The sequence below is a fragment of the Pleurodeles waltl genome, chromosome 3_1 (genome assembly GCF_031143425.1).
Source record: "Pleurodeles waltl isolate 20211129_DDA chromosome 3_1, aPleWal1.hap1.20221129, whole genome shotgun sequence".
Taxonomy (NCBI): domain Eukaryota; kingdom Metazoa; phylum Chordata; class Amphibia; order Caudata; family Salamandridae; genus Pleurodeles; species Pleurodeles waltl.
This window is the reverse complement of record NC_090440.1, coordinates 412,375,030-412,395,447: the sequence shown is the minus strand read 5'-3', so window position 1 is coordinate 412,395,447 and position 20,418 is coordinate 412,375,030. Positions and strand designations below refer to the sequence as shown.

At 42.0% G+C, this 20,418-nt stretch overlaps 1 protein-coding gene across 2 annotated transcripts in view; it reads left to right on the top strand.

Moving 5' to 3' along the window:
* The window catches only part of VPS33B (VPS33B late endosome and lysosome associated), a 691,895-nt gene that overhangs the window by 213,339 nt on the left and 458,138 nt on the right, over window positions 1–20,418 (top strand). For both annotated transcript variants that reach the window (XM_069222652.1, XM_069222653.1), the window contains one exon: window positions 2,941–3,045. In XM_069222652.1, the coding sequence (XP_069078753.1) occupies window positions 2,941–3,045 (105 nt within the window). The remainder of the gene's footprint in view (window positions 1–2,940; window positions 3,046–20,418) is intronic.

Here is a 20,418-nt window from a genome sequence, read left to right as displayed (position 1 = left end):
GGGTCAATATGAGGGGCTATATCTGCTTATACATAAAGCTTGATCCAGTGGGATTGGGGAGAAATACTATATCAAGTGAGAATAACTCAGCAAATGCCCGCCATATCCTGTCCCTCGCCCTTCTTCATATATCACAATCCCACACTCAGTCACGCCCCAGTGGGCTGTCTAAAGGGACACCAAAATAAGTGTCACAGAAGGCAGGGGCAGGAAGAGTGTTCTCGTTAACATGCCCCTCAAAAATGAAGCATTACAAACAATCTTGCCCAAGTGGGCAGTAATACAGAATAATCTCCAAAACCCCCATTTATATAAAGCAAACGTTTGCAATCAATGTCCACAAATGTAAATATTTGCTCAAATTCTTATCTGTGCAGGTGCATCACCCAGCCCTTGCAGATGAAGAAAAGGGTAGGGGAACCAGTTCCGGTATCACTGATCACATCCAGGACCACCTCTTTTAGTCCTAAAACACAAAATGTTTGCTACAGTTGTATACTTAAAACAGTCCAATAACAGACAAGACAAACAAGGTTGAAGATATATACTCTATACTAAATATCTTACAGCCATACAGCCAGATTAACAAAAAGAAAAGGAAAAAGAGAGAAGAAAAGAAAAGCACAAAACAGGGGCAGCAGGACAGTTGACCATGAAATAGGTATTCAGGCCTGCAAACATTTTTTACCAGTCAGACCTTTGAAGTATCTTGCAGACACTGATATGATCTTAGACATGATCAGATACTGTCTCTCCAATAACATCTTTTTGTTTGATAGGTCCCTGTATGTGTATGTATCTGTATGTGTATGTATCTATAGCTATATATCTATATCTATCAATATCTATATATATATATATATATATATATATAACATGTGCGTGTGTGTTTACATTTCAAATGAAATATTTTAGCATTTAAAACATTTTTTTTTTTTTTTAATAAAGTAAACTTTTAATCAAAAATGTAATTATTTTAAGTTAATCAAGATATAACTTCAGCTTAAATGTGCTATATAGTAATGGAGTATTGAATTGGTAGTGTTTGGATTCTTTACACTTGTGTTTAAATATTTAATTATTAAAATATTAAATTCACCTTTTTAGTTGATGGGTTAATATCCTGTAACATTTTATTATATTAGTTGTAGGTTACTAATACTTATTTTAATTTAATGTTTTATTTTACATAAACATATTTTAATTGTTCTTTTAAGAATTAATAAGTTTATTATTTTTGCCTATACTTTACTGTAGAAGGACTCTGCCTTTCCTGGTGATCTTCACCTACAAGTAAATTCAGCCTTAGATGTCCTCAATCCCTGGTCTCACAAAGTAAAGACATATAATTCTACATTTGGAAAGGATGAATAGCAAAAAAGTGTAGGTTTACAACTAAGTGCAAGAGTATATGTACATGTTGGTAACCAGACCTAAGTAAATGTACTTTTGTGAATAGGCACCTTTGACCCTGTGGGAAGATTATGTAGACGTCAAAAAGAACATTACTGAAGGTAAATAACATATTCTTTTGTGTGCCAAGTGACTCGGCTCCAGTTGAAATAATGGCATGTGTGCTTTATGAGCATAACAACTGTCGGTATGATAAAAGCCTTCAGCTTTTTGGTTAAGTATATACAAGCTTTTCTTCCTGTTCTTCTTCCTGTTCTTTTCCATTAAATTGATGGAGGATCCTCAATACAGTACCAATCACTCAAGTTTTTCTTTACTGCTGCCCAAATTAAATGAGCTTTTTTAATTTCGGAAAATTTAGTAACACTTTGAATACATACTTACAAATCAAACTATGTAGAGTATTTTCTGTATGTTTCCTATTTTTTAAGGAGTCTTACATATGGTACCTTGAACCTGCATTCTTAATAATGGCAACTTTTTTCTGTACCTTCAGCTAAGTATTAAGGATTATATGGAAACAGTAATGACCGAGGTCATTAAAGAATCAAAACCTTTTGTTTGTTGGTTATTATATTGCTCATGTTTTGAGAATGGGCCAATAGTGGCCTAATTTTATTATACCCATGGTAAGAACTTGGCATTCAAATTAAAGGAGAAGACCTTTCTTTGCCTGCCTCTGAAATATATTTACATTTGTGTTTGGAGACCACTGGAAAAAAACGTTCTTGTTAGACAGCCCGTCTGTTGTTTTTTTTCTCAAGAAGTATTCCCCTTATGTGTTTATTATGCAAATTGTGAATGGATGCCCCTCAAATACCAATTGTAAAATAGAGACCACCTGTTTGGTTAACGCTATTACATAGTGGAACAAGAATGCAGAATTTGCCTACCTTAAATCCCAAAAAGTGAGGTGGCTGAGATCCGACTTCAGTCTGATATATTTTTACTAGTCTGTTTCCCTCAACATCTAGCTGAATGTAGCAGACATCAGAATTGGGTACTAACGCATTAATGAGCGTATGAAAGTTGTAGCCGCCATTGAAAAAAAATGTTTTTGTGTGTGTCTAGCACAATGAGGAAAATACTGTATGGTCCTTCTAAGCTAGTCTATTAGTACATTTTGGCCATGCAAGGCCATAAAAGGAATACCTGAGTTTATTTGGCAATGATGACTGTCATTTCATGATTTAGTTCATAGAGGCTATAATGTCACTACCTACTGTTAGTTTGATATAATTTGGTCAATAGAACCCCAGAACTTGGAGAGTTTGTGTTTGGAGCAACACATATATCGTGAAGGTTAACATAGAGGGTGCGGAGAAGGGAAGTAGCATTTTGGAGTGAGATTGGCTTATAAATTGCCGTTTGAGTTATTTGATTCTATGATTGTTTTTTAATTAAAACTGCATTTCATTTATTGCAAATAATTACCCCTATTCTACTTTTGGTGTTGAATAATTTGTTTTGGAGGAACTGGATTTGGGTTTACACTTTGCCTTTTTTCTCTTTCTGTTGCCGTTTCAGGAGGGGGACCAGCGTTGGATCACAACAGTGGCCAAAGCTTTGAATTTATTGAACTCTCTTTTTGGGCCATTCTCTAAGACGTATGGAATTGGAAGATGCTCTAAGGTGAGCTAGAGAAGCAAAAACGCTGTAATTTTCTTAGCTCCAAGTTATTTTATAAGCCATTGTGTGAATGGAGATGTGTGCTCCGTACTGATATATCTCTAATTCTTGTCCCTATTCCTTCTTTGTGACTTAACTGTGAGATAACTGTTCTCCAAAGCCTATTAATAATAATATGCCCAACTTTAACTTTTCTGCAAGGCATATTAACCCAAAAAAACAGAATATTTAACTAGTTTCAGTAGGTTTTCAACATTGACATGTTTGGTTTAGGTGCCTACCTGCAATACCTTCCATAAAACATGCAGTGATACGGAGATGACATTATTTCCTTATGCTGGTTTATGGTAAAACTTAGTTGTTTCGGGGAAACTGCATTTTGAAAGATGTAAATAGAGATAGATTTCTTAGAAAAGTCCAAATTCGTATTCATATTTGTCAGTGACAGTAGACGTGCCTTTGAACATGACTGGAGTGGTGAGTAAAAATGGGAACACAAGCCACTCCAGTGTGTGGATTAAAATTAGACATGCTGAATGTAGTAGTTTTCAATTGTTGAGGTTCATTCTCTGTTAGAAAATGTTATTATTAGTGTATTTTTCTAATGTTATTTATATGATAAACATTTCCTTAACATGACACTTGCTTTCTTCTTTCTTCGGCATTTGGTCTTTCTTTGGTCCAGGCGTTCATTACTTTGATTAATTTCCATGTGCCAAGTTTAGGAATGCATAATTTTCATTTTTGTAATTAAGTTGTTGAACTTCATTGAGACATTGGCCCTCATTCTGACCTTGGCGGGCGGCGGAGGCCGCCCGCCAAAGTCCCGCCGTCAGGTTACCGTTCCGCGGTCGAAAGACCGCGGCGGTAATTCTGACTTTCCCGCTGGGCTGGCGGGAGGTCGCCTTCAGGCCGCCCGCCAGCCCAGCGGGAAAGAGGCTTCCACGATGAAGCCGGCTCGGAATCGAGCCGGCGGAGTGGAAGCTGTGCGACGGGTGCAGTTGCACCCGTCGCGTATTTCACTGTCTGCGCAGCAGACAGTGAAATACATTTAGGGGCCCTCTTACGGGGGCCCCTGCAATGCCCATGCCAGTGGCATGGGCACTGCAGGGGCCCCCAGGGGCCCGCGACCCCCCCCTACCGCCATCCGGATCCCGGCGGTCGGACCGCCGGGATCTGGATGGCGGTAGGGGGGGTCGGAATCCCCTCGGCGGCGCAGCAAGCTGCGCCGCCTTGGAGGATTCAATGGGGCGGCGGTACACTGGCGGGAGCCCGCCAGTGATGCCGGTCCGACCGCGGCTTTACCGCCGCGGTCGGAATCCCCATTGGAGCACCGCCGGCCTGTCGGCGGTGCTCCCGCGGTCCTCCGCCCTGGCGGTCTTTGACCGCCAGGGTCACAATGACCGCCTATGTGTCTAAACTCAAATAGCCATCAGCATAAGGAATGCAGATTTCTCTGGCTTCTAGATATTCCTTATCTGCCTATTGGTGAGAAACATCCGATGGGAAGTCTTGCTTTTCATTGTGCATAGTATAGCTTTATCAATTAACATAAAGCCAATAGCTAAAACCACCTGACATAAATACCTATTTTTTTAATCTTTGAAAAGATGGGAAATGCCACACATTTGGGTAGCAATGCAGCCACATATACATTTTGAATACCATTCTTATTTTTCAGTTGTAGTCTGATGTACACCTATTTGTTTTATTGAAGATTAAAAAATGAAAAGTAAATCTTACATTGACATTGTTAGTGTAATCTAGAAATTTTCTTTGCCTCTATAAATTGTTCTGGGATCCCACACTTCTGTTCAATTTTAATGATAATATCCATGATGGAAAGCTGAGGTTACAGCTTAATAACTTCCTACTTTTATTTACGGCATCATTTCCATTTTTGTTATAACCAACATTTTATTGTTAACATCCTTTAAAAGGGACCTAGCAGGCATTACGGCAAACCATAATATGCCCACTCCTTTCCTCAAACTTTCTTATTTTTTTCAGGGCTGCATATATTGACTTCTCGTGTTTGATGCACCAGTCAATTGCCGCTGGCCATGTTACCGTAGACCGGGGGAGGGGGCGGGGGGGGGACTTGGAGGTGAGGGTTTTACAGGGGGTTGCGGGGGGGGTTACTGAGTTCGAGTGTCTAGCAATGTCTCTTTTACAGGGCATGTTTTAATCACCATGAAAGCATGATTTAACCACCCTCCCCTGATCCTCCAAAATGCTCAATAGTGCAGCACAGGGAGGAATGTTTCTAATAACAATATATACACTAGTAACTAAAATCAGGCAAGTAAACAGTCATAGAATAGTGCAAACAGTAGAAAATACAATAGATTGCAATTGGCGTAGGGGCAACACAAACCATATAGTAAAATAGTGGAATGCGAATCACAAATTTCCCCCTAGGCAAGTTTAGTGTGTAGAGGGGCACTGGGAGTGTAGGAAAACACCAAAGGTGAGTAAAGTTCTCCACCCCAGAGCCCAGGAAAGCAGGATTAAAGTACAGCAAGTTTCCTTAGGACACACTATAAGTTGTGATCAGAGATTTTGCAAGAACCAAGCAAGACTGCAAGCAACAAACAATGGATTCCTGGACCTGAAGACTGTGGAGAGAGGAGACCAAGTCCAGAAGTCGAAGAAGAGTCCAGGAAGGACAGGAGCCCCTCCCAACCTAGAAGATGGTGCAAAAGTGGATTCTCCAGTAAGAAGAAAAGTACAGAAGACCATCAAACTAGATGGCTGCGGGTTCCTGCTTGGTGCAGGTGATGACCCACGTCGAGTTGTTGGATGCAGGCTGTTTGCGTCGCTGGACTTTGCCATCAAGCCTTGGTTCAAGCAAGTATGGGGTTTAGGAGACAGAGGGGGCTCTCAGCCCTTCAGAATGCCCTCAGAAGACCAGGTAGCACCCACAGGAAGTCCCAGAACACGGGGACAAAGCAGATGCAAAGTGCGGTCGTCGCAGCACTACACAGGAAGGCCCCACGCACCCGGAGAACAACTCAGGGAGCTGTGCGGTGCAGGATGGAGTGCTGGGGAACTGGGCTACACTGTGCTCAAAGGAGTCTTGGAAGAGGTGCACAGAAGCCCAAGGAGCTGGAGAAGACGTGGTGCTCGGGGTACTGTCGCAGCACGGGGAGGCAAGCTCTTACCTCCACCAAATTTGGATAGCTGGACCTTTGGACAGTCTGGGTCACTTTGGTCCATCACCTGTGTTCCAGGGAGCACGTTTGTCATCGGGAGAGGAGTCCCAGGTTACAGAAGGGTGCCTGCATGACTCTGTCACTCCACGGCAGATTCCTTCGGTTCTTCTGGTGCAGGGTGAAGACAGGCAGTCCTCAGAGCGTGGACAACTTGGAAATTGTTGCAAATGCCGGCTGGAGCTGAACTTGCAGGTCACAGGAGTCGTCCTGGAACTTTGTTGCAGTTATAGCGGTTCCTGGAGCTGTCTGCGGTTGATCCGACCATCAGAAGCTGAAGCAGAGGATGCAGAGGATTCCTGGGAGAGTCTTGAAAGCTGAATCTGAGGTGAAACCCAGAGGAGAGAACCTAAATAGCCCTGAGAGGGAGGTTGACTACCTACCCAGGTATGCACCTATCAGGAGGGGTCTTTGACGTCACCTGCTTGCGCTGGCACTCAGAGGTCTCCAGAGGGTTCTCACACCTTGGAATCCAAGATGGCTATTGCCAGGGACACTCTGGAGGAGCTCTGGGCACCACCGCTGGGGTGGTGATTGAACATTGGAGTGGTCATTCCCCTTTCCTCTGTCCAGTTTCGTGCCAGAGCAGGGACTGAGTGGCCCTGAACTGGTGTAGACTGCCTTATGCAAGGAGAGCACCATTTGTGCCCTTCAAAGCATTTCCAGAGGATCTGGGAGGTTATCCCTCCAAAGCCTGTAGCACCTATTTCCAAAGGGAGATGGTGTAACATCCTCCTCCCAAAGGAAATGCATTGTTCTGCCTTCCTGGGATTGAGCTGATCAGTCCCCAGGAGGGCAGAAACCTATCTGTGAGGCGGCAGCAGCTGGGGCTGCAGTGGAAACCTCAGAGAGCTGGTTTGGCAGTACTAGGGGTCCTTGGTGGAGCCCCCAGGGTTCATGGGATTGCCCCCCAATACCAGATTTGGAATGGGGGGGGCAATTCCATGATCTTAGACACCTTACATGGCCATATTCGGAGTTACCATTGTGAAGCTACATATATGTATTGACATATATATAGTGCACGCATGTAATGGTATCCCCGCACTCTCGAAGTCCGGGGAATTGGCCCTGGACAATGTGGGGACATATTTGCTAGTGCAAGGGTGCCCTCACACACAGTAACTTTGCACCTAGCTTTCAGTAAATGAAGGTTAGACATATAGGTGACTTATACGTTACTTAAGTGCAGTGAAAATGTCTGTGAAATAGTGTGTGCAAGTAGAGAGCGCATAAGCACTGGAGTTCTGGTTAGCAGAACTTCAGTGACAGTTAAGCATACTGACAACACACACATAGGCCACAAACTATGAGCACTGGGGTCCTGGCTAGCAGGATCCCAGTGAGACAGGCAACACATACTGACAAACGGGCAGAAATTGGGGGTAACATGCCAAGAAAGATGGTACTTTCCTACATTTGTCCCCTTGTTACTTTGCACCTGTACAAGGGATGTTAGCTGAGGCTGTGCATGCTGTTGATTGCAACATTGGTGAACAAGATGTAGATGAAGACCATCAAAGGGGACTCTTTCCCCTGGGTTCAAGACTGCGATGCATTCCCTCCTTCAGACTTTTGAAGGCCTAATTAAATTCTGATGTGTCAAAGCCTATTGCTTCAGGCCATCATATTCATTGCTCCTGATTCCCACTCTGGGGCTAAGCAAGTGACAAACTTATCCATTCTTGGCTATATAGTGCCTCTTGAACACTGTTGCTAAAAATATGGCAAAACCTGGGAGAATTTTAGAGGAGGTCCGTGAGTGCTAAATCCGCTGCAGCTTCTTTGCCTGCCCTTTTTCACTAGCCCCTTCTTTCCTGACATTGGCCCGACCGCATACCTCTTACCCTATCATCTCAATGGTGAACTTCCAGCACCTCGACCCTGCCATGTCTAACAATGGCAGCTGTTTTAGCATAGCGTTAAGGAAAATGGCTACCATCTTTAATGTGTTTCCTTAACCTTAAAGGTTCTGAGCGTGATTGTATTTCCAAATGCACTCAATGATTTGGGGCCTAGAACACGCAGTAAAATTATTTCATCTCACCTGTGATATACTTCTTAGCACACCTTACGTCTCATGCCAGAACTCTTGTGGCCATTGGCCCATTCTGCCGAGTTGGCACAAGCTGCCAGTTCTTCCTCCTGCATATCTCTTTTTAGCTTACAACGCCATTTTATCTAGATTATAGAGGGTGGAATGTCTGAGTGTTCACTTTCTGACATTCTCTTGATCTTTACAGCATACCATGGCCTCTTGCAAATGCATAGAACAATGACATGCTGTGACTTGACTTTCCAAACTGCAAATTGTAATAGTCCTTCAATGATAAAGTGCAATACCTATGTACAGGTTTGTGGGTTACATTTATTAGGTCCAACAAAACCCTGTGCAGTGAAGTGTGTATATGCTCTTTGCACTTGCCCCCTAGTCCATCATGTTTATTGGCACGTTGTTCTCCTTTCCTAACGTGTTGTCCTCAGTTGCCATTATGTACTGAGGAAAACTGGGACTGTGGAAGTTGTTTCAACACCCTGATCGCCAACAGTAAAACTATTTCATTACTTCTCCAGTTTCCCTACAATCTCATAAGTTACTGGATCTGCCCCCTTTCTTATTTTAATATAGTTTTCCCATTCTAATATGAAGTATGACGGAATCTTTTTTACACCAAGAGGCTGTGTCCGTTCATCATCCATTTAACAAAGAAAGAAGGAGTCTGTTTGAACACTCACCCCTTCTTTGGTTATCCCTTAGAAGAACTTTGGTATTCCTCATAGTCATTAACAATCTTCTCTCTTCGTTTAAGTTTTTAGGAGCATGTATTGTTGGGTATAGTTATTGCGGAGAGAAATAATATTGTATGCTGTTGACTTCATATCAGCAAGTAGTAATGTTTACTTTTTTCTCTCTTCCAGAGTTTATTTTGGTTGAAAGAGGGCCTTTTGCTGTATCACAGCTTTCCTAGGAGTCTGGTTTCTGTGCCAAGCTCTTCTTTTCGAACCTGATGTAAAAATTGTCTTCACAAGTTCAACTCAGCATCTGTCCATAAGATAGTCATTTCAGGGCATGAATCTTTTACTGACAAAATTAGTCCAAACTAATGGATGCATGCATTTGGTCGGCTTCTAGTTTTACAATTAGAGTTTTGGTTTTCAACACGAGTCACGTCCATCTATGTTTTTTCTTTCACAATTATCTATCCAGATGACTTCTAAAACATCTGTGGACAAGATTCAAGTTTCGACAACACAGTTACTTGTTGGAACGCGAGTAAAAACTCATTTATATCGACACGACAAACCATGTTGCAGCAAGACCCTGGAATGGATTTTTTAGGCCCAAAGACATAGTTAAATCAACCAGTCCCCAATATATATAGTCCACCTTCTAGCAAGACTGGTGGCAGGCAGAAAATCACATTTAAGGAGACTAGTAGTAGTAGTAATCTTTATTGTTTAGCTAATGAAAACCATAACAATCAATGCATTGTATACAATATATAAAATTCTATAAAAAAAGGACAAATAAAAGGAGAAAATTCTATAAAATCTTTGGAATAAATACACAACTAAAGTGCGACGTGCCAAGATTTTTTGTTTTTGTTTTTTTGATAGCTTACAATTCTAAAGCAGTCGAGGGGCGGAGTGACCATTAAACTAACTTTGCAGACACTTGATGCCCGTGGTGCGGTTGATGTTACATGCTAACTCAATGTGTACAGCCTAGGAACCTGCTGTTGCGCCTACGGGCTTCTATTTTACTTTTTTAACTGAGTCATCTTAAAATGTGTCCTTCCATGTGCTATAACATTGTCAAAACTTTAATACGCGACTAATAAAATAAATGAACACTTAAAGGTGAGCCAACTGTCAGCTAAGATGTGTCCTTAATAGTAAGTTTACGCTTGCGGTGTGAAAAGTCAAACATGTGATGAATCTGCAGATTGACTGCGGATCGTGAGGGTCAAACATTGACATCACTGCTGGCCGACAGGAATTATTTCACCCAAGTTACGCCATTATTTCATTCTAAAACGTGTAATTACTTCTTGCCATGACAGACAGACCCTAACATTGCAAACATGGCAATCTGTGCCATTTTATGCAGACACAATTGAAGAAGCAATTGTGAAAACCTTGTTCAGCTTTCTGAAGATGCATGGAACACATACTCTAATAGAATCATATAATGAGAAACCTTTAGAGCAGTATCCCATTACCTTCAGATGAAACTTCAGCCTACACATCTGTAATTCAAAGGTTGTACTTGTCAGGATGGAGTCAGTGTGCTGCAGAATCAGAAGAAGGTGAATTCCTCATGGAAACATTTGCCAACACTAAGAGAACATTCCTAGATTTACTGTGGCTCCTCCCTTAGTTGGGAATATGCATGGGTACCCACTCTACTGTTGGATTGTTTTTCTCTGCCTACAGGTTTGGACATGTACTATTGGAGCTCCGGAACGCGACCTGTTCCATGTTCTTTTCTTCGCTAGCAAAGAGACAGGCAGTGGGCTCACATCAACATGCACCAACAGTCGACGGAAGAAACCCAGACATCTTTAGGGAAGCAGATCCACTCTTCACAGAGGAGGAAGAGGATGCTAATCTTTTGGTGTCTGACTTTACCAGGCAGCCAAGAGGTCATCGATTCCAGAATCTCTGAAGCCCAAGAACAGGAGGAGGAATACACTTCAGCCAGCAGCAGCCCTCGCACAAAGACTAAGCCCAGGGCCGTGAGTAAGTTGAACTCAAAACTCATAATTCACCTCATAATAGGCCGCACACTGAAACAACGCACCATTCTTAACAGAGTTGGGTGTCCATCCACCTGCATACAAGACTAGCCACCTCCAAGACATATTCTGCATTCAGGCTCTGGTTAGCATTGCGGAAATGCTTTGGAGCCGAAACTGTACCCGCCAAAGGACCTCGACCCTCACTGGCTTTTGAGTCAGAAAATAACCTTCACCTTCAAAAAACTTTGACCCTCTTCCAATTCAAAGGTACCATTGGAAGCCAGACCACCATCTGTGGTGATGCTGGTGTTAAACTTGAGAGCTTCTTCGTTTACCAAGTCTGGTGACCCTAAAAAGGAAATCCTCGTAAAGCTCTGGGAAGAGCTAGATGAGAGACCAAAGCTGATTTTTATTCTTCCTTGTACGAGGTATTTCTTTCAAGGTGAATTTCGTCCAAAACTGCAGATCCTTTGGCAAGAAAAAAAAGGCTTGCATTTAAAGAGCAACCAGACATCACTTTAGATCCAAAGCCTTACCAAAACAGACTCAAAGACATGGCTACCACCCCTCCTCCTTCTATTCTACCTCTTCTTTCTTCTCTTCTACCTCCATGGCTTCTACCATGATCACCCCACACCACTCCCACTGCTTCCACCACACTCATCTCAGGCGCCACCACAGTCCTACTCTGATAGAGGGAGCCCTTACTGCCCTGCCGATTAGTATCAAAGCCCCTTTTATCCCCAACCTACAGGGGACCCCTAGGAGAACCATAACATTGATCCACCAGGAGATCCAGAGCTTGACCACTATCCAGTCAGGGCCTCTACCACAGATGACACTGGGTTATGCAGCAGGTGTCTGCCTTCCCTAGGGTGGATAGGCATTTGATCTTGGAGGAGGACTTCCTCACCGAGAAACTCTCCAGATCAGAGTGGTCTGTGCAGTTCTTACCTGTGTTTAAGGGCATGCTAAAATACGCCCCTGAAATCCTGCAAGGAGACCTCAAAGCTAGGAAGGTCACTCCTACGATGCAGAAGAAATTTAAATCCTGTCTGTCTGACCTGACTGACATCAACGGTCATATACCCCTGGACTTATTGGTGGTACCTGCTTGCCCGTAAGCAGGCCTCCACTCAGGGCTCAGGTGACACCCCACAACCTGATAAGGAGAGTAAGTGAATTGATGCAGCAAGGAAAAAGGTGACAGTAGGGGGCAGCCAACCAATGGCACATTGTAAATTCAGTGGGCCTTCTCTCACAAAATGTTAGAGCTCTTTGGGAAAAGATGCACAAGCTTACACAACGTCTTTGTGAGGAGTTTAGGAAAGGGGGGTAGGATATAGGTCAAGTCAGAGGCCCAGCTGCATTGTGTCAACCTCCAATATGATGGGTAGCACCTGTTTGGGCCACAGATTAATGAGATGCTAAAAATATAAAGAGGATACCAAAATAGCAAAGTCAGTGGGTGCCTTGTTAACCACAGCTGCTATTTGTTCCTTTCTGAAACATCAATATAGAGGAGGAACCAAAACCACTTACCCTAAGCAGTCAGTCAAGTCAAAGGCAGCAGCAATCTTAGCACCGCCAGTGGGAAGCAATTGTCTGTTACATTTATTGTCTGGGACTTCTTTCAACCCTTCCCAGCATTCTGCCCCATGCACACACCCTAAACTCCGAACATCTTCACCTTCTGGAGTAGGAGGTTCAGATGCTCCTCCTCAAAGGAGCAATAGAGATTGCCCCCTCAGCATTGGTCCAAGGGAGTTTACTCCCTGTGCTTCCTCATGCCCAAAAAGGACAGCTTCCTTAGGCCAATTGTAAACTTCAGGCCCCCTCAACAGATACATCCTGTCAGAACATTTTCTCCTGATGACTCTGCGGATGTTATCTCTCTGCCCAACAAGCTGGATTCATTACAGCGCTAGACCACTAGGACGCCTACTTCCACATACCCACCCACCCTGCTCATCAGCACAACCACCAACTTGTGGTAAATGGACAACACTGCTCCAGTATTCCAAACGCACTCCGTAGTTTAAACTGAACTGTACGTGTTTCGTAGCTTGCTTATCCCTGTACTGATCAGGAATGTCCTATGTCTCCAAAGAGCACAAGAAATATACTATGTCTGTGTGACCCTTGTAGATCCCCATTGTCCTCCTCTGATTGCACTTTGCATTTGAACCAACTGGCTCTACTTCAAAAAATAAAACCATTGTTGCAACCATTCCATCTTTTCAATTAACTTTTCTCTATTAATGATTTATGCATTTATCTTTTTACTGTTTGATAGCTTAACAACGGAATCATACATGCAACTCCAACATTTGCTGATGACTTCAACTGTCCACTTAATTCTGCATCAATTGCCCAGTGCATTTTGGGTCAAATGACCCTTCTTCAGGGGTCCACAATATAAACAATGAAAACAATACTATGAGCACCAAAAATGATATCTCTTGCCAGTAAAATGATGAGGGGTCCACCGGATCTAGAGTAGCTTAGTGCACCCCGTTCTGCTGTGAAACTCACGGTCTGCACGTCGCTTACCACCGTTGGCTGAAGAACTTGAAGGAGCACCCGGTCGTCTACTGGTTCTGGACTGACCAAGATAGCAGCGACCATTTCTAGTAGCCACGATGCTGCTTGACTGGGAACGCCAAAGCAGACCGTACCCTCCAGAAGGAGTCCCAGAGGAAAAACCCAAAAATGTGGGAAAAAAACCTCTACACAGGAACTCCTGAAAAAGAGAAAAAAGAAATAATTTAAAAAAGGAATAAATTTAATAATCTCTTGCAAAGAGCAACAGGAACTGGAGAAAACACGGAGAAACAGGAGCGAGGATCACCACCAAGCGGAAGTGTTTGCAAAGCAAGGAAGACAAGAACCGAAGGGCTTATATACCAAGAAACAGGAAGTGACAAACAGGAAGAAAGGGCGACACCATCTTGGATTGGGAAAGGCAGAATAGAAAAGAATAGCAAAAAAGTACCAGTAGAAAAGGAAAAAGAAAAAGGCATGCTGGGAAAAAGAACACCAAGAAGAAGGACAACATGGACACCATAGCAAGGAAAGAAACTAAGATGGAAGAAAAGAAGAAGAAAAAAGGAAGAAAGAAGAGGATATTCCCCAGAGGTAACTAAGGGTAAATATCGGGGAGGCAGGCTGGGGCAGCGGCGCAACCTAGAGCACAAAATGTGCTTTCTGGGCCGCGGTGATGCCGGTGCTCCGATACTGAGAGCGGCGGCTCGACCACAGCCCGAAAACCGAAAAAGGTACGCCGCAGTAAAGCGCGGCGTCACAGAAACCACCCGAGTGTGTAACCCTAAATGGCTTGTTCACCAAACATATCAGAGAAATGCTGCTGTGCCGATATAGTTGTAAAAAAAATTATAAAAAAAGAATTGTGAAAAAAGAATTGTAAAAAAAATGAGTAAAAGTTGCATTACCGTCTCCTGCACTTTGTGTAACCATGTGCCCAATGTGATTGTCAATTATACAGTACATGCTTTGCGGAGATCAACAAAAGACTGACGTGCTCCCTGTAGATGGAATAAACTGAATCACTCAAATTCATTACAAAAGGGAAGTGTCCCTTTTACCGATACAGCGAAGTCACTTGTACTTAAATCCAAGAACTCTGACCATGCCCGCCATTACAGCTGTGCCCGACACGCTATGTTCAACGTTACTCATTACATACATATACTCAATGTCTCCATCCAAATGCCACGAACCAAATAACTTTTAAAGGTGCACAAACCAATATTCACTATGTCCCGACATAAGCACCCGGTGATCCCCTGTGACGTTCACAATCAGTATGAAGCTATTTCCTCTCAATAACAGAACCTATCTATGCCCTAGCAATTTAAAGAAATAGATAATGAAAAATAATATTAATGCAACAGAGCATTTTTAACTACTCCAATACATAATATACCCCTATATCACTTGTGACATAACAATATGCATCCAAAATGCCAGATAAAATCATAAACAATTATGAAAATCATGCATATTCTAGTTTATCATTCATCCCAGATGGATACAAGGTTTCCAATATCCTAGTCCAAAAGAAATCTCTTTGAGATAATCTCCTCTGGTTGTCCATGTCTGGCCTAGGTGTTATAACTTGAAAACTTAACTCAGCCACGTTGTGGCTCGCTTCCATCCAATGCATTGCCACACTTGAAGTCTTGACTTTATGCCGACTGCTACTCTTTTTAATTTTTCTTTTTCTTTTTCCAACATATTATATGTGTTAAAATGTCCCCATGGGAAATATTACATGCTTAGTGTCACAATTCGCTGAATGTTTCAATGCATTGATATTACTTTTAGTTGGATGTACCATAATATTTCCTACAATCACGTTGTTGCAATGGGTGCAGTTTAGACACCGTTGGGTTCCCTCGCAGTGTTCCTGTTGGAGTACTTTATTGGCTGATAACATTTATTTGATGTTCCTGGATCTGCTATATGCATACATCGGTATTATAGAAAATAAGCCTTAAAAATCTGGTTAATTTTACATAATTTGCTACCTTTTATTGATGATAGATTTAATTTCCTAAGCCTTCGTAGAAAATTTTAACACACATACCATGGCCTTTGCCTCCTGGCTTACCTTTTTGGTCAACAAGTCGTTCCTGTTTAACGGTGCAACTCTGTTCAAATGCTTGTATTACAGGCAGTGGATACCCCTGATGTCTGAACCTCAATTTAAATTTTTCATTCATAGCCATTAAATCTTGAGGGTCTGATATAATCCTTTTAAGTCAGATGAATTGTGAATATGGCAAAATGTGGATGAAAGCTTTGATAATGCAAACAATTGCTCCTGTCTGTTGGTTTGGTTAACACATTACTGCTAATACCTTGATGTGTAATCTCAACATCCAAAAGCGAGATTACATTTTTATTGATTTACTAAGTAAATTTAATGTTCATCCCTCTGATTGAGCATAATGATATTGTCCTCTAACATGACTGGATTTTCTTTCCATATTAAAAAAAATCTCATCAATGAAACGTTTGTACATAATAAGATGTTGTTTCCATGTTTCATCACAAAATCACAAAATCCTCCTAGAATTTGGCCATAGAGATATTAGCATACAATGATGCTCCAGGAAAACACATTGATGTTCCATTCTTTTGAAGAAAAAAGTTGTTTTGCCCCTGGAAGCAGCTGTGAAATAAAAAAAAAATGTAAAAGCTGCAGAAAGAACACTTTATCAGCCCCTATTTCATCTTGTTTCAGAAGGGCCCACTCCACTGCTTCCATCCCTTCATTGTGAGGAATTGAAATATATAAAGCATTAGCATCAATCGTGCATAGCCACCATTCTGACATGTCTTCTTTGGGCAGTCAAAGAATGTTAAGGAAAGCTGTAGTATCTTTAATGTGCAATTGCCACTGTTGATTGATGGGTTGTAGGAAATGATCCAGATACCGTCCACTGGGTTCATGTATGGACCCACAGGGTGATACTATAGGTCAGAATGGATAATTTGTTGGGTGTTTGTCCACCTTAAGTAACATATAACATTGAGGTCTGCCTGGGTACTGAATGAATAAATAATTGAAAGTATTGGAACTAATCCATTCCATATCCACTGTCTTCATCAGAATTTCTTTAAGAATACTTTTAAAAGTCTGTCAGATCTGTCCGTAAACCCATGTAAATGTTGGTATCATTTATGTGAGCATTGACTGACTGGACATAATACTCAGTGTCCAAGACCACCAGTGCCCCTCCTTTATCTCCAGGTTTGAATGTGAGATTCTTATCCTTGGCCAGATCTTTTAAGGTGCTCCATTCATTATTCAGGAAATTTCTTGAATATTTGGCATTACATTTTAATGTTTTGAGATCATTCTTAACCAGTCTTTCAAAGTCCAAAGACTTGTGTGAGATAGATGACAAGAATGTGCTTTTGACTTTGAATTCTTGTGTTTCTGTAATCTGCATAGGAGGTTCCAGGGTGTTGAAAAAGACTTCTTGTTAATTAAAAAAAAGTTATTTCGCTCTCTCCGATGTTACTCTGATACGAAGGTACAAAGGATGTGTCCTTAATTAAAATTGCTGTTTGAGTGTGGGTTAACTGTACCTTAGAAATGTTAATCACTAGATCTTTTTCTTGCTGCATAAGATCCTCTGATCTTTTTCTTGTTCTGTCTCTTTAACTCCCCTTTGCCTTTCCACTTTTTTTGTTGTTGATTGTTGGCTGCCGGACATACAGGTACAAAATGTGATTTAGTGACTTTTTGCCCTGGTGCACTTGTGGAAGGTTGATTAGTTGTAGTTGTTTGACTCGATATTGGTGGTCTGTCAGTAGATATGTCTATGTCAGTTATAAGACTTTCCTTAGAGGATACAGTGGTTGGAATTCTTTGCCACTTATTTTGCTAGAACACCTCTGACGAAATATATACCTCATTGAGTTTATAATCTATGGTGTCTTGTGTAAATATCTTTATCTTACAACCGTGTATCTCTTTTTTATAACGGTCTTGTTTCTTATTCAGTCATCCAGAATGTTTTTCCACTCATCTTCTGGGAGTTGGTTGGAAAATTCTGCCTCAACTTTGTGTATATCTTCCTCCAATGTTTTCATAATGTTGGAGAGTTCTTCAATAATTAATAAGATTAAATCCAAGGAACAATTGTTTAAAATTGAATACCATTTTACCATGAATGGTTTGATGGATTTGCATAACAGCGGTTTCAAAGGTATGAATAAGCCTCTAAGAACACTACCATTTCTAGGGTTACAACAGTCGCAAGGTGTTTTCAGGAAATATCTAGCAGTTGCCAATCATCTCAAAAAGAGAGCCACTCATGTGATCTTCTATTTAAACAACTAACTAATCAAAAGCGTAGGTATGTAGCCAACAGTCCCTAGAACCACTCTCAAGCTAGCTACTACCTCAGTGCTCTACAGCTTGGGATTTACAATATATATTTTCAAGCCCCGTCTTCAACCCCTCCAGGTTTTTTCCTAGGATACATTTTAAATACCATCACCAGCAAGATGTACCCAAATCAACAAAGGATGCTAGCATTCCAGCATCTACTGCCTCTTTTTCAGCCAAATTGTCAAAAAAAGTCAAAACAATCATGCATCTTTTGGGGATGATGGCATCTGGAATAGTGATAGTTCCCCATGCCAGACTCAATATTAATCTATTGAAGGAGTGCCTATTTGCACAGTGAGCACAAACAGAAGGCCACTGGGAAGATTTTGTGTTGGTAAGGGCCAGTGACCATCACACTCTGCAGTGGAGGAACAGCAAAAACCTGTTGCAGGACAGGCCCTTTATGGACCACATTTGGCAAGTAACTAATACCACTGGCACCTCTTTCTCTGGTTGGCGGTACATCTCCACAATATGACAGTTCAAGGGTTGTGGTCGTCCCACAACTGATCAGCATTGGGCGATAGACCATTGTTTACATCTCCTAGCAGAGTATCCTTTCAACGGATGGGCAATGACTTTTCAGACTTGCACAGCGGGATATGTCAACAAGTCCCCAAGTGGGAAATCCACTGACAAGTCTTACTTCTGTACTTCCGACAACAGGTGTTCCACACATAGAAGTTTTTGCCACTCATGAAAACGCAAACTGCCAAAACCTCGCTTTCAGATTTCCAAACCCCTAGTCTGTAGACAATGCTGTATGGATGAGATATTTGTCTCTGCTTTTTCTCTTCTCCCACTCATTCCATAGCTGGTAAGGAAGCTACAGCAAACATCTCTCAATCTCATCCTGTTGGCTCCCACTTGAAACAGACAACGTGTTGACACTCCTCAAAATGTCTGTCATATACTCTTCATACATTTGATGTTAAACATGCTCTAATGTACAACATCAAAATAACTGAACCTATTGTAAAATCCCACAACTATTTGTGGCCTTTGCTAAACCTCACGAATGTCACCCACCTCAAAAGCTGATCTAGCTAGGTAGATGCATTCAAACCTACTAGCATAAAGGCCAAAGAACACTGCTTATGCCTTCTAGGGCACACTTTACTCATTGAGTTGAGTTGCAAGAATAGCATTTTTAGGGAACATACATATCCCTGACATTTGTAAAACAGCCACATGGTCAACCCCACACACTTTCACAAAAAACTATTGTGTGGATATTCTAGCGCTTCAGCAGGGTAAAGTAGGAAAAACCATTTTAAGAACTTTATTTCATCCACTAATTAACTACTGTATTATGAGAGTACTGCTTTACGGTCTGTGCGGAGCATGTGTATCTGCAGCCACATACAGGGAGTGCAGAATTATTAGGCAAATGAGTATTTTGACCACATCATCCTCTTTATGCATGTTGTCTTACTCCAAGCTGTATAGGCTCGAAAGCCTACTACCAATTAAGCATATTAGGTGATGTGCATCTCTGTAATGAGAAGGGGTGTGGTCTAATGACATCAACACCCTATATCAGGTGTGCATAATTATTAGGCAACTTCCTTTCCTTTGGCAAAATGGGTCAAAAGAAGGACTTGACAGGCTCAGAAAAGTAAAAAATAGTGAGATATCTTGCAGAGGGATGCAGCACTCTTAAAATTGCAAAGCTTCTGAAGCGTGATCATCGAACAATCAAGCGTTTCATTCAAAATAGTCAACAGGGTCGCAAGAAGCGTGTGGAAAAACCAAGGCGCAAAATAACTGCCCATGAACTGAGAAAAGTCAAGCGTGCAGCTGCCACGATGCCACTTGCCACCAGTTTGGCCATATTTCAGAGCTGCAACATCACTGGAGTGCCCAAAAGCACAAGGTGTGCAATAATCAGAGACATGGCCAAGGTAATAAAGGCTGAAAGACGACCACCACTGAACAAGACACACAAGCTGAAACGTCAAGACTGGGCCAAGAAATATCTCAAGACTGATTTTTCTAAGGTTTTATGGACTGATGAAATGAGAGTGAGTCTTGATGGGCCAGATGAATGGGCCCGTGGCTGGATTGGTAAAGGGCAGAGAGCTCCAGTCCGACTCAGACGCCAGCAAGGTGGAGGTGGAGTACTGGTTTGGGCTGGTATCATCAAAGATGAGCTTGTGGGGCCTTTTCGGGTTGAGGATGGAGTCAAGCTCAACTCCCAGTCCTACTGCCAGTTCCTGGAAGACACCTTCTTCAAGCAGTGGTACAGGAAGAAGTCTGCATCCTTCAAGAAAAACATGATTTTCATGCAGGACAATGCTCCATCACACGCGTCCAAGTACTCCACAGCGTGGCTGGCAAGAAAGGGTATAAAAGAAGGAAATCTAATGACATGGCCTCCTTGTTCACCTGATCTGAACCCCATTGAGAACCTGTGGTCCATCATCAAATGTGAGATTTACAAGGAGGGAAAACAGTACACCTCTCTGAACAGTGTCTGGGAGGCTGTGGTTGC